We start from the raw sequence: 15,711 nt of genomic DNA on the forward strand, positions 1-15,711 counted from the left end.
GATATATTTACATATTAAAAAGTTAATTAATTACTGTGGCATACGTGTGTTTTATAGTTAACACTAGTATTTTGGAGTTTTTACACATTATCACTAATCATTCTTTAATTTCACCTTTTTTACTGACATGATGTACCTGAATAAGATTATTTCACCTCCCCTTTCCATGATTTAGTAATACTGTTACATTTTGGAAAAAAGGGCGGATGAGAGAGGAGAGAAACACAGGAGATGCCCCCTTTGAGGCTTATCCTCCTTATGCATCTATAGTCAACTTTTATGTGTTGCTAACCTGCTCTTTCCTGCTGCTGCTGCCCACAATTACAATGAGCTTAGATGAAAGACCAGTCTCACGTGCAACTTGATGCATATATTTTGATCTCAATGTCATACGTTTTTACTCCTTATTTATATGCTGAGATTAACACTCATTATGATACACAGCGATAGGAGATTCACACAATAATTTAAATGCCCTGTTCTGTATTCTTAGCATCAAGTGAAACTATATACTGTCCAACCACAGATACGAGAACCTCAGCTGGCTCAGTGCCAAGAAGAGTCAATTCATGTTGAAGGGGAGAAAGAAATAAGGTGATGTACGAATTGGTCACCAACACACAAAATCACATGCTTTATATGTAAAATTTTCCAACTGTTATACAAGCAAAATAGTTACCACTTTATATACTACAATATTCATAAAAGAGAAGTTAATTTTCTGACATGTAATAATAAACAACTCATCCCACAATACTGATTGATTACCCTATTATTGGAATGGATTCTTCTTCTCACATGTGCAGAAGTGTCGAAGGATCTCACATCTGTGGGCGTACAGTAATATAATCTGCGCTATAATTTTAACTGATAAAAAAATTATTTAACTGTATAAAATTCAAATTATATACATAGAGTAGACCAAGCAATGCTTCAATCACTCAATTTTTTGATATTCATAATCCTTCATGCATTTTACAATATTCCTACTATTACTATTGAAAAAAAAAAAAAAAAAAAAACTGTTCTCTATCTGTATAATTCCTTTTTTTTTTTTTTTTGCAGATTCAAATGCACAGGAACAATAAATCTCTGTACTGCAACAATGCTGAAATAACAGGGCAGCCAGCATTCTCTCTGGTCATTCACTGTATGTCATAGTTCCCAATGTTTGAGCTTTGCCACCAATGCAGGAGTGCACCAGGACTCTGTTCTATCACCTCCTTTTTCCTATATACAGACAACCTGATCTCAATCACTACTAATTCTATTCACAGCAATGCCAGATATCCCAAGCAACCAGTGCCTAAACAATTGATTTCCACACCATCCTTTGATGAGGCAAAGGTTGCCTGGTGTGTGTGTGTGCTGTCTGTCGAAGAATCCTTAAGGCATTGGAACATATAAGTCAATTATCTAATGAATTGGATGAGGATTGCAACCATTTAATTCCATTAAAATTTTGATAGAAGTTCTTCTTGTAAGCTTGAGGAACAGATTGCAGGATTCTAATCCCTTATATTTCTTATATCTCTAACCCTATTGCTAGTATTTTGAAAAATATCACCTGAATCCTATATATTTTCCTATCAACCAAATTTCTCATCTGTTACCATCTACAAAAGACACTATCACCTTAATCTTTAGCTGATCTTTACTAGATCCCTTGTGAATGTAATTTCACATACTTTAGCAGACAGGCCCTTTTGTGGAAAAAGACTTAATGAACATCAGTACTACACTGAATACATGAAACCTCAAAGTCTAGGTTGGCACAGCATAGTACTAACATTAAACACAGTATCCTGTGGGATGAAGCTCAGTTTCACTATAGAAGCAGTTTTACATATGAACTGCCTTTTCAAAGAAAGTTGTGAAGCTCTTTTATATCAGCCTAACCTGAATCATAATAATTTGTATCCCTGTCCCAAAGGTTTTGGAGATTCTCATTTTATGTAAACATCAAAAACAGTTTTAATATTATTTATTATTATTAATTTCTACCATACAGCAACCATGTTTAATTGGTAAACCGATTGTTGAATGTACCTTATATTCCTTTCTTTCTAAACACTGCTGATGTACTGTCATTTTCAGTATGAAATATTTATACTTTCATTAACATGTAATTTGTTGTTGATATTTAGGCCACACATACTGTTAAAGATTAGACTTATTTAACAAATAAGTCTTATTTTAAAAATGTAACAAAAAGTTAATAACCATGTTAGTGAAATGAAGTAAATCACAACAGATGAGATCCTTTTAAATAGCAGATATAAGAATAATTTATTCAAGCAGCAGTGATTAAGAAGAGAGTTATGCTGTTTGGCAAAAAACAAACTTCTTGAAAATGAGACAGTTTAAAGTTAAATGACAGCAAATTTCAAAATGAGAAACTGGACAATGTAATTTACTTGTTTCTGTAGTCCCAACAAAGATGCCAAAGGAAAATTAATCCCATATACACAGTTTACCTGTTAAGTAATGCGATTCATTTTTTTTTTTTTTTTTTTTTTTTTTTTTTTTTTTTTTTTTTTACAGGACAGCCTCCTGAATAAAAGTAACAAACACATTTATAGTTTTAACCTGACTGTCATGAGACAGTCAGGTTAAAACTTTTTTTTTTTTTTTAATTTCCAACTGTAATGCACTGAAGATGGTTTACAATACATGTAATAAAACATCTGTACTCTTAAGCAGTCTTATTTAGATATCTGTGTTTTTGGATGATAATTTTCTAATGAATAACAGTTACCTCTTCATCAGTCAACAGGCTTTTCCAGGCCTTTGCATGGCATATACCCAGAGGTTGGTGATGTAGGTGAGAAGATCTGCTGATCTTCTTGGGTGGCAGAATTCATGCTGGCTGGTCAATGATGAGCTGGCAGCTCTAAGGTGTGTGAGTGATGGGGGCAGGCACACGAATGCAAAAAACTACCCTAAAGGATCTCTTTGCAAGGGATCCTATTTGACTGTTGTGGAAGGGCACTGTAATTTGTGTGTGCAAGCAGCCAGTGTTCTGCATTTAGCTCTTTCAAACTAGATTTTTTAATGGTTATGCAACAATAATTGGTTTGTGCAAGCTAAGAATGAAACTGGAGTTTTTGTATCAAACTATTTGTGCTATCTAGTTTTTTTTTTTTTTTTTTTTTTTTTTTAACTACCTTGGCACACTTGGAAAATAATGGCCTGAGCAGGAGGGAATAAAGGCCCTCATTCTAACATGGATGATAATTTATGTACTATAATCACAGCAAATATTATCTACATCTGGAGAGCAGAAACAGTATTCTGACCATAAAAAGGAAAAATCCTTTTCATGGTCAAATTAATAAAGTGAATGGCACATAACGAGGCAAGAAAACCTTAAGCCAGAGAAGGTCAAAAATAGGAGATAGAAGATATGGCAGTATCTTACGAGGAATATCAGACTGCACAAAAGCACATGTTCCACCCCTCTGGTGGAAGACATTATACAGAGTATAATCTAAACAGCTAAGGTTAACTATGAATGCTAGAGTGTCAGGTCAGGTTTGGATGTATTACATTATTAGAGCTGCAGCTGTGTTTAATTGTATTATACTCTAAAGCATAATGATGATTTTTCACCTATCACAAGTAATTTTTTCTTTCTTTGAAATTATTCTACTTTTGAATACTTGACTAAACATGCAGTCTAGAAATAGTGTACACTGATGCAATTTGAAAGCTATGACAAACTAAAAACCAAAAACTCAGCTGGCTCAGTGCCAAGAAGAGTCAATTCATGTTGAAGGGGAGAAAGAAATAAGGTGATGTACGAATTGGTCACCAACACACAAAATCACATGCTTTATATGTAAAATTTTCCAACTGTTATACAAGCAAAATAGTTACCACTTTATATACTACAAGATTCATAAAAGAGAAGTTAATTTTCTGACATGTAATAATAAACAACTCATCCCACAATACTGATTGATTACCCTATTATTGGAATGGATTCTTCTTCTCACATGTGCAGAAGTGTCGAAGGATCTCACATCTGTGGGCGTACAGTAATATAATCTGCGCTATAATTTTAACTGATAAAAAAATTATTTAACTGTATAAAATTCAAATTATATACATAGAGTAGACCAAGCAATGCTTCAATCACTCAATTTTTTGATATTCATAATCCTTCATGCATTTTACAATATTCCTACTATTACTATTGAAAAAAAAAAAAAAAAAAAACTGTTCTCTATCTGTATAATTCCTTTTTTTTTTTTTTTTTTTGCAGATTCAAATGCACAGGAACAATAAATCTCTGTACTGCAACAATGCTGAAATAACAGGGCAGCCAGCATTCTCTCTGGTCATTCACTGTATGTCATAGTTCCCAATGTTTGAGCTTTGCCACCAATGCAGGAGTGCACCAGGACTCTGTTCTATCACCTCCTTTTTCCTATATACAGACAACCTGATCTCAATCACTACTAATTCTATTCACAGCAATGCCAGATATCCCAAGCAACCAGTGCCTAAACAATTGATTTCCACACCATCCTTTGATGAGGCAAAGGTTGCCTGGTGTGTGTGTGTGCTGTCTGTCGAAGAATCCTTAAGGCATTGGAACATATAAGTCAATTATCTAATGAATTGGATGAGGATTGCAACCATTTAATTCCATTAAAATTTTGATAGAAGTTCTTCTTGTAAGCTTGAGGAACAGATTGCAGGATTCTAATCCCTTATATTTCTTATATCTCTAACCCTATTGCTAGTATTTTGAAAAATATCACCTGAATCCTATATATTTTCCTATCAACCAAATTTCTCATCTGTTACCATCTACAAAAGACACTATCACCTTAATCTTTAGCTGATCTTTACTAGATCCCTTGTGAATGTAATTTCACATACTTTAGCAGACAGGCCCTTTTGTGGAAAAAGACTTAATGAACATCAGTACTACACTGAATACATGAAACCTCAAAGTCTAGGTTGGCACAGCATAGTACTAACATTAAACACAGTATCCTGTGGGATGAAGCTCAGTTTCACTATAGAAGCAGTTTTACATATGAACTGCCTTTTCAAAGAAAGTTGTGAAGCTCTTTTATATCAGCCTAACCTGAATCATAATAATTTGTATCCCTGTCCCAAAGGTTTTGGAGATTCTCATTTTATGTAAACATCAAAAACAGTTTTAATATTATTTATTATTATTAATTTCTACCATACAGCAACCATGTTTAATTGGTAAACCGATTGTTGAATGTACCTTATATTCCTTTCTTTCTAAACACTGCTGATGTACTGTCATTTTCAGTATGAAATATTTATACTTTCATTAACATGTAATTTGTTGTTGATATTTAGGCCACACATACTGTTAAAGATTAGACTTATTTAACAAATAAGTCTTATTTTAAAAATGTAACAAAAAGTTAATAACCATGTTAGTGAAATGAAGTAAATCACAACAGATGAGATCCTTTTAAATAGCAGATATAAGAATAATTTATTCAAGCAGCAGTGATTAAGAAGAGAGTTATGCTGTTTGGCAAAAAACAAACTTCTTGAAAATGAGACAGTTTAAAGTTAAATGACAGCAAATTTCAAAATGAGAAACTGGACAATGTAATTTACTTGTTTCTGTAGTCCCAACAAAGATGCCAAAGGAAAATTAATCCCATATACACAGTTTGCCTGTTAAGTAATGCGATTCATTTTTTTTTTTTTTTTTTTTTTTTTTTTTTTTTTTTTTTTACAGGACAGCCTCCTGAATAAAAGTAACAAACACATTTATAGTTTTAACCTCACTGTCATGAGACAGTCAGGTTAAAACTTTTTTTTTTTTTTTAATTTCCAACTGTAATGCACTGAAGATGGTTTACAATACATGTAATAAAACATCTGTACTCTTAAGCAGTCTTATTTAGATATCTGTGTTTTTGGATGATAATTTTCTAATGAATAACAGTTACCTCTTCATCAGTCAACAGGCTTTTCCAGGCCTTTGCATGGCATATACCCAGAGGTTGGTGATGTAGGTGAGAAGATCTGCTGATCTTCTTGGGTGGCAGAATTCATGCTGGCTGGTCAATGATGAGCTGGCAGCTCTAAGGTGTGTGAGTGATGGGGGCAGGCACACGAATGCAAAAAACTACCCTAAAGGATCTCTTTGCAAGGGATCCTATTTGACTGTTGTGGAAGGGCACTGTAATTTGTGTGTGCAAGCAGCCAGTGTTCTGCATTTAGCTCTTTCAAACTAGATTTTTTAATGGTTATGCAACAATAATTGGTTTGTGCAAGCTAAGAATGAAACTGGAGTTTTTGTATCAAACTATTTGTGCTATCTGGTTTTTTTTTTTTTTTTTTTTTTTTTTTTAACTACCTTGGCACACTTGGAAAATAATGGCCTGAGCAGGAGGGAATAAAGGCCCTCATTCTAACATGGATGATAATTTATGTACTATAATCACAGCAAATATTATCTACATCTGGAGAGCAGAAACAGTATTCTGACCATAAAAAGGAAAAATCCTTTTCATGGTCAAATTAATAAAGTGAATGGCACATAACGAGGCAAGAAAACCTTAAGCCAGAGAAGGTCAAAAATAGGAGATAGAAGATATGGCAGTATCTTACGAGGAATATCAGACTGCACAAAAGCACATGTTCCACCCCTCTGGTGGAAGACATTATACAGAGTATAATCTAAACAGCTAAGGTTAACTATGAATGCTAGAGTGTCAGGTCAGGTTTGGATGTATTACATTATTAGAGCTGCAGCTGTGTTTAATTGTATTATACTCTAAAGCATAATGATGATTTTTCACCTATCACAAGTAATTTTTTCTTTCTTTGAAATTATTCTACTTTTGAATACTTGACTAAACATGCAGTCTAGAAATAGTGTACACTGATGCAATTTGAAAGCTATGACAAACTAAAAACCAAAAAGAAATAATTTCTTACTTCTGTAATTCTTGTTGAAGTTCTTCTATTCGTAATTGCATTTTCACAAGTTCATCATTTGTTACAGATGCATCACAGGTGTCCATTACATCAGCAGTATTATTAGGACTGGAATCTACTTCCATTGGCACCACAGAAGAAGGACGAGATCCACTTGATAACACTTTATCAATAAAACCATTTATATGTGGGACTACAGAATTAACAGATTCGCATCTGGTTAAGGGAGAAGATGGAGGATGTTCATCAGTTTGTTGAGTAAATGCTGGAAATGCATCTAACAGTACTCCACCAACATTCATTGGAAGTGATGAGTTTACATTAGCAGTAATTGTTGCTACATTTTCAACCACTGTTGCAGATGAACTTAAGTTAGGCTGGGTAAATTCTGAGAATGGCTTTAAGCGTTCTATAAGTTGAGGTTTAGAACCAGAAACAGGAAGATTGCGTTTTTTCAGTTCAGCTTTCAGATCACTTACTAGAAGAGGAAAATAAAATATGCATTTCTATATATTAAAGAAAATGACACTGCAACATAAAAATGAAATTCAGCATAATCAGCAAATAAAGTTTTCCTTAAGTAAAATTCATTCCACGGTGACATTTGAGGTTTAGAAAAGCCTATTCTTCACAGTGCAAGAAGCAGCATTAGCAGTCAAGGCAATGTAAATTTTCTATATAGGTTCCTCTATCTAAAGAGGAACCTATATATGTTCTAAAGATTTCTTTAAGCAATGCTGCTTAGAAATTATGCAGCTAGTGTAGCAGAATCGGTACTCTGCTTATGGTTAATTGTAATTACATTTGGCTGATTAAATTGTCATCAACATACAGACTGAATAACAATGGACCAAGGATTGAGCCTTGATACATCACTTCTGTTACCTTAAATATTGCAATCCCACTTATACCACTTTTTGATATCTGTAAGTCAGACATCCTCTTATACAAGCAAAAAATTAAAAAAAAATTAAAAAAAAATAAAAATAAAATAACAATATATATATATATATATATATATATATACAGGGTGTTCGGGATAAATTTGACAGTTTCGTAAGGAAAAAGAAAATCTTCTTTGTATCTATTAAATTTAATGAATTGACAAAAAACATTACAGGCAGAGTTAATTACAATACTATCAACAAGATTTACTCAAAATAACCACCATTAGCATCGATCACAGCTTCAATCCTGCTTCGGAACCTCGAACAAGCTGATGCTACAGTCTCCCTGGGAAGGGCCGCAAAAACTGTTTTAATTTTATCCATTAACTGGGCTTTTGTATTACTGGAAGTGCGATTGATGTCTTTTTCAACTGCGCCCCATACAAAATAATCCATGGGGTTAAGGTCTGGGGAGTTTGGAGGCCAAACATTTGGACTGGTGAAGTCGTAGAAATTTTCAGACAACCATTTTTGACTTTTCCCAGAGGTGTGGCAAGGGGCCGAATCCTGCTGCCATACATACGGCCTACCATTGGCTACCCTTGTTATCCAGGGCTTGACTACAGTGTTTAGCAACTCCACGTAGCCATCTGAAGTCAACCTGAGGCCCTCTTGGAAAAAATGCGGAGGCATCACATTGCCTTCAGAGGATACACATCCGAAAACCATCACAGTTTGGGGAAATTTAGTCTGCATTACACGAGGAATGTCCTTTGTACTGTATGCAAGCCATCTGTTATTCTGCGTGTTGTGTTTTTGATCCTGGCAAAAGTTTTTCTCATCGGAAAAGAACCAGATTGTTTGTGGTTCCGCAGGATGTTTCACTCTGCTTAGAAGTTTCTTCGCGTTTATCAAACGTTTTTCACGGGCCTTTTCTGTAAGCAGCTGACCTTTGCGGCGCTTGTATGAGTAGTAGCGGAGGTCTTCATTGAGTGCAAGCTTCATAGTAGAGGCTGCAACATTCATTTCACGTGACAAAGCCCGAATTCCAATGCCAGGGTTCTTCAACACCTGTTCCTGCAGATTTGCGAGGAATTCTGCTGTACGAACGCAATCAGATCGTCTGCTAGGGATCTTTCTTCTTGCTACATCCTCGTAGTCACCATTGCAAGTCTCTAGTTCATGCCTGATTGTTTTTACTGTATTCCGGGAGCATTGGGCAGCAGTCAAAATATCCTTATTTTGATGGCCGGCACGAATCATCATGATACAAGTTATTCTCTTCCATGATTCAGGTGGGTTCCAGCTATCCATCCTTTCTGACATCTTGTATATGAATGAAGAAGGGTCCAACCTTTTAAATGAAGAGAAGTGTGTGTTAATACATGTAACTTACGGAAAAATATAATTAATTATAAATATGTCAAATTTATCCCGAACACCCTGTATATATATATAATATAATCTCATATTCTCCAATTTATGCAAAAGTCTTCCATGTGCTTAATTCTGTCAAAAGAATTAGCAAAAAACCCAAAAGTATCATGGTGAATCCATATTCACCCTGTCTCGCTCAATGGTAACATTATTAGAGAATATAAGAAAGTTGCTCAAACGTAACCTTTCCTTACTAAGCCCATGCACTTCATTGCATGGACTTACTAAGGGAAGGGTTTCACTATCAACCCATTCTGTATACAAGCCCTAATCAACTTTTCCAAAATCTTCACCACCAGTCCAGAGATAGTGATAGACTGATAGTTGGATACATCAGTCTTTGCAATGCCCTTGTATAATGGGATTAACATACATTCTTTCTGCTCTTGTGGAATTCCCTCTGTTCTGAGACTCAAATTATATAGCTTGCTCAAAGGAATAGCCAGTTCAGCTGAATACTTTTTTTTAGCATCTGTGCTGATACCCCATAGGTCCCTCTTGCTAAATTCTTATTCAGTTTGTGCAACAGCTCTACTACTTCCTCCTCATATACAAGTACATGAGTTTCTCCATCCAGTGAATAGGTAGCAGTGAGCACAATGTTGATAGCTTTTAACAAAGTGGGCACTCATTAGTTGAACAATCGTTTTTACATCTCATCCATCGGCATTCAACATAGTTATTCTTTCATATTCATTCTTTCTTTTACTTGCAGAATAATAATATAATCTTTGTTTGTCTTTAACTTTCAGAGCCAGTTTCTTTTCATAATTAGACTTAGCTTTCCATACAACAGTTGTGACTCTTCTGGCCTGCTCCTTATAATTTTCATAACTGACATTAACTTTATGCATGTGATGTTCTTCCGCATCATCGTTTTCTTAAAACTCTAACATTCTACCCTACTGATTCTTCATACTCTAGGGACACATTTTTATATTGTATAATTTAAGTATTTTTTAAAATATTTCCCATGCAATGTCAATATTCTTCCCATCCAACATTGTAACCTCAGGTGGTTATAATTTCCTGCTTTGTAGTTCAATATGTAACCTTTTCTGAATGGAACAGTCATAAACTTAGCCACTTCCCAAGTGAGTACCATATGATCTCTGTCAGCAACTGGAGGCAGAATAGTTGTGTCTTTAATTGACACTTCCTTCTGAACAATATAATCAAATCTACCACTTTCACCTTGAGTTCCTTCTGTCACATTCTGCTTGAGGGAGTTGTCTTGCAGCTCAATAAATTCAGTTTTGTTCATCTCACGAGATTATACTGCTACCCAATCAATGTAAATAATTAAAGTCTCTCATTATAATTACTCATTCCTCATCATCATCTTTATTTGGTGATGTATTTCTTTGTCACTAGCCACCCATCCACTAGGTCAGTAACAACACCCACGATGTATTTGATCTTGTTAGACTTCACCTCACACTAGATGGCTTCAAACTCACTACCATGGGAAAAACTGTTACTAGTATTATGGTCATAGGTCTGAATGGTAACTGGATTCAAGTTATTCAATATCATTGGCAGCACATTCTCCCCTGTTCCTGTTTATCCTTCCTAAAATTATTGTACTCTTCACACTTGTCCAAAATGTACTGACCAAGGCAAAAAATCTCTACTCCTTTGTTTCTGATATTCCTAGTATTCATGTCGTCGTTGTCCGGTAGCATCCTCTAAAAAGAGGGTTGCAGCAGATGAGCAGCTCTTCTCTATTTCTCTTGGACTGTTGCCTCCATCATTCTTAAACCAGTCCATTCCACGATGTCATTAAACCTCTCTTTGGCTTTCCACATCTTCTCTTCCATTCAACTTTCCCTTGTTCTTCAGGACATCTGACAGTTCTTGTCAGATGTCCTGAAGAACCTCTTAGAAGATGTCCTGCAAATCTAGTCTTTCTTTGCATAATGTTTTTAAGCAGTGTTCTTTCCATCCCAACTTTTCTTAAAACTTCTTGATTTTGATATTCTCTCTGTATAGCTAATCTTTTCCATCCTTCATAACACCATATTTCCTGTATTCATGTACATATATAATAAGTTACCTGCATGATTTTTTGTATATTTTTGTTTTGTAGTCTGTGTGACACAGCTAGACAACTCATAGATCTATGTTCTTATCTAGTGCTTTACATAGGCAGACATCTTGGCATATACTTGATAGGTCTGACTCGGACTAACAAAATCTTCTCTCCTCATAATCATCCCCATCATTTATACTGTTACATAGCACTGTTGCTCTTACAGACAGGTTCTCACCAATCCTCCCATCATAATTTAGTTTCCTTGACTCTGTGTTAGGTCTCATACCAATTATAGTTTTTTAAGACTCCTGATACCAAACTCATTCAAGTGTAGACTGTCCCTATTATACAAATCCATTCTTCCCTCAAACTTACTCCATATATCCAAATTCCTTCTACACAGCCTATGCATTGAATCATTTGCCATCATAGCTCTTCTTAATTAATTTCTCTCATATTAGGTAAATACTTAAGATTTTCACTTCCAACTTTTATCTTCTCTCATACTAAACTTATTGTTAGTTAAGTTATAACCTCTGCTTTAACTTTGTGATTTTGGAGGTTAAATCATTTTCAATATTCTCTTTAGAGGAGGCAAGCTTTTTTGTTCTTGTTAGCATATCATTTCTTGTGCATTTTTGGTGCCACTTTAAAACCGTTTTTAATATTGCAATATTTCAATAAAGGGACGCTTAAGGGTCAAAGCTACATAACTGAGAGGAGACCTCCACATAGCCTTTAAAGGAATGCAGAGAACTGACCAAGGCATCTGATCTAATGTCCAATCCTCACCTTCTCGTGGAGTACCCTGTTGGGTATCTACCTGGATACTGAACAAATGAGAATTTGGTATTTAGCCGGCCAAATTGTATTCTTATTGGCTTAAACCAAAATACACAATGATGGTACAACATGACAAAATTTCATGCCAGCTGGGGCGTCGCCTGGTTAAACAAGGCCCCCCATTGTTTTCACCAGGGAAACAGGGCGAATAGCGAAAAGTCAGCTACTGGAATAAATCTGAAAACAAACGCCAACTCAAAATCATCAGAGTTAAAGATTGGTACTATCAACATAGGAAGCCTGAATGGCAAAGAAATGGAGCTAGATGAGGAATTAGATAAGTACCAGATAGACATAATAGGGATGACTGAAACAAAAAAGACAAAAACAGGTGAGATCTTTCTGAGCAATAAATACAAAATGTTATATTCAGGCAATGACAATCAAGGAACAGAAGGAGTAGCTATAGTATTCGACACTAAATATGAGGATAATATTCTTGAATGGCAGGCAGTCTCAAGTAGAGTGATGTGAGCAAATATGAGAATGGGGAACTGTGAGACTTATTTGTGCCTGTGGTCTCACAAAAGGTTCTACTAAGTAGAGGTGGAGGAATTTTTTAATGCTTTAGAGAAAGCAACTAACACAATGAAAAAAGAAAAGTTGGTCCTTGTTGGGGATCTAAATAGCAGAGTAGGAAATAATTGTCAGACATACAAAAATATTTTTGGAAATTTTGGAGAAAAGAGCAAAGCTAATAATAATGGCAAATACTTGTTGGATTTCTGCTCAGGAGACATGGACTGGTTATTACTAACACCATGTTCCAACATAAAAATGTGCACAAATTCACATGGAGAGAAGAGGCAAGGAATAAGAAAAGTCTCATTGACTATGTTATTGCTGATAGTGATGTTTTCTCCTTGGTGCAGGACACCAGAGTGTACAGAGGATTTGAAATTGGAAATGATCACTATTTAGTCTTGAGTAGGAAAAAATTGAATTTCATATTGAAAAGAATAACATGTATGAAAGTTTTAAAGCGAATAAAAGTTGAGTAGCTCTCAGATGTGAACTGTAGACTAAAATACACAAAGATTATTGAAGAAAAAATGAAAGAGTTTGAGAACAGCAACCAAACCTTGGAGATTCAGTGGCAAGCCTTGAAGAAAACACTGATTGATTCTGCCAGAGAGGAATGTGATGCAAGGATAGAAAAATCAAAACTCCATGGTGGACACAGGAAGTTAAAGAGGCCGTGAAGGAAAAGAAGAAAGCATATCAAAAGTTCCTGGCAAATAAGTCAGCTTGTGCTCTTAGAGAATACAGAGACAAATGTAAGAAAGCTAAACACGTTGTAAAACTAGCTAAACAAAAGTCATGGGAGGACTTTGGCAAGAACATAGAAAATAAATATCAAGAAGGTGGTAAGATATTCTAGAGGTTGTTGAAGCTTAGAAATGGAGGAAAGAGTGCTAGGAAAGAGTAAAAGGAGTTAGAGATGATAAAGGTGACATGAAAACGGCGAGAAAAGATATACTTGAAGTATGGAGTAATTACTTCGAGAAATTGCTAAATGAAACAAGCAGTGATAGCACAGTGGTAAAAAAAACACTCAGCAGGCATACAATCAGGAATACATATCCATACTTGAAGTAGAAAAAGCCATCAAAGGCTTGAAATGTGGAAAAGCAGCAGGAGTAGATAATATTCGACCAGAAATGCTGAAGTATGGTGGTATAGAAGTCTTACAGTGGCTGCACTGCATAGTTCAGAAAGCCTGGACAGAGGGATGAATTCCTGATGATTAGAGTAGAGCTCTCATAGTACCCATAAATAAAAAGGGAAATAAATCTGAATGTGAGAATTACAAAGGCATTTCATTACTGAGTGTTCCTGGTAAGATATATGCAAGTATACTTGAGAAACAGTTGAGAAGGATTGTGGAAGAGAAGCTTGGTGAAGAGCAAGCTGGATTCAGGCCAAATAGAGGCTGTCAGGATCAGATTTTCACTTAACGAAAGATAGTTGAGAAACCATGGGAATATAACAATGATCTATATTTAAGTTTTGTCGATCTGGAAAAGGTATATGACAAGGTGCCAAGAGAGAAGTTATTCAATACGCTACGGTTATATGGTGTCAATGGGGCATTATATCAAGCAATATTTAGTCTTTATTTGAGTTGTAAGTCAGCAGTTGGAATTGAAAGAAGTACAGGTAGATGGTTTTATGTTAAATCTGGTGTGAGACAAGGATGTACATTATCCCCTCTATTATTCATTATCTATATGTTGTAATAGATAGTATGAAGTATAGATAATAGATAGTATAGATAATATGAAGGTCAGCAATAAAAAGACAAAGACAATGAAAATAGGCAGAATCGCTAAAAATGTCAACTGCGTTTTGAACGGAGAACCTGTGGAACAAGTAAAACATTTCAGCTACTTAGGCATGATTTTTAGTGAAGATAGTAAATTAAATATGGAAATAGCCAACAGAATCAACAAAGCTGGTATGGTAGGAAGTCAACTGAATAAATTCATATGGAATAAGAGAGAAATTAGTCAGAACACTAATTTAGCTGTTTATAACGCTGTAAAAAAGCTGTATATATACTATGAGAGCTCTACTCTAATCACAGACAGTGTTAAAACCAGTTTTAACTTATGGATCTGAGAGCTGGGTCAGAAGTAAAACACTTAACCAAAGACTAGAGACTGCAGACATGAGAGTCCTGAGAAAGATTAGAGGCGTGAACAGATGGCATCAATGGCAATATCATATTAAAAACAAGGATATTAGGAAAGAACTTGACATTGTCAGCATCCAGGAATGCGTTAGCAGAGCTAATCTCAGGTGGTATGGTCACTTAAATGGAATGGGTGAGGAAAGATTAGCAAAACAAGTGTTCTCTGCCAGGTTGGCAGGAAAACGACCCAGAAGAAGACCAATATATAGGTGGATTGATACTGTACAAAGTGCCTTAGATGATAGAAATACAAGATCTGATAATGTTGGAATCTTGACAAGTAACAGACTGATTTGGAGGAAAATTGTAGATAGAAAGTTAGTAATGATGTAAATTTTTCATGTAGTACTATCATATCCTGTACACCCCTTGAGGGTACATGGCAGAAATTTGATGATGATGATATTTCAATAAAAATATGTTATAAAAACACGAACAGATAAAAATCAGCAATTTTACATGAGTGCTAAATCTACCGACCACTCATAATGTAGCCTTCAAACCCAAATCCTCAAAATTCATTTCTATTTTGAGACTAGTGCCTGCATTTTTTTTTTTTTTTTAAATAACGAAACCTGTGGTGTGTTCATAATTAGAAGAAACACACGTATAAACCACAGTGAAAATTATTTACAATTAAATAATTTTCACTGTGGTTTATACGTGTGTTTCTTCTAATTAGTGCCTGCATGACAAAACACTTTAGAGTTAGCAATGAACATTTGGGAGATCCATTTATGTTGATAATGTGTGTGGAGCAAAGTTTTAATGTCTATTTGCAACAACAGTTCACGTCACTGATGGAAAATTTCCTTCAGGCATCAAAATATCCTATAGAAGAGGGGGAAACGGTAACGAAATCA

The 15,711-nt window shown here is 35.1% G+C and overlaps 1 protein-coding gene across 8 annotated transcripts in view; it reads right to left on the reverse strand.

Annotated features, from left to right (window-relative positions):
• Positions 1-15,711, reverse strand: part of LOC150108925 (myocardin-like) — a 456,675-nt gene that overhangs the window by 61,977 nt on the left and 378,987 nt on the right. For all 8 annotated transcript variants that reach the window (XM_090411030.1, XM_090410986.1, XM_090411004.1 and 5 more), the window contains one exon: positions 6,952-7,429. In XM_090411030.1, the coding sequence (XP_090267156.1) occupies positions 6,952-7,429 (478 nt within the window). The remainder of the gene's footprint in view (positions 1-6,951; positions 7,430-15,711) is intronic.

This window comes from Typopeltis vanoorti, chromosome 2 (assembly GCF_054136105.1).
Source record: "Typopeltis vanoorti isolate ZY-2024b chromosome 2, IOZ_Tvanoo_1.0, whole genome shotgun sequence".
NCBI classification, from domain to species: Eukaryota; Metazoa; Arthropoda; class Arachnida; order Uropygi; family Thelyphonidae; genus Typopeltis; species Typopeltis vanoorti.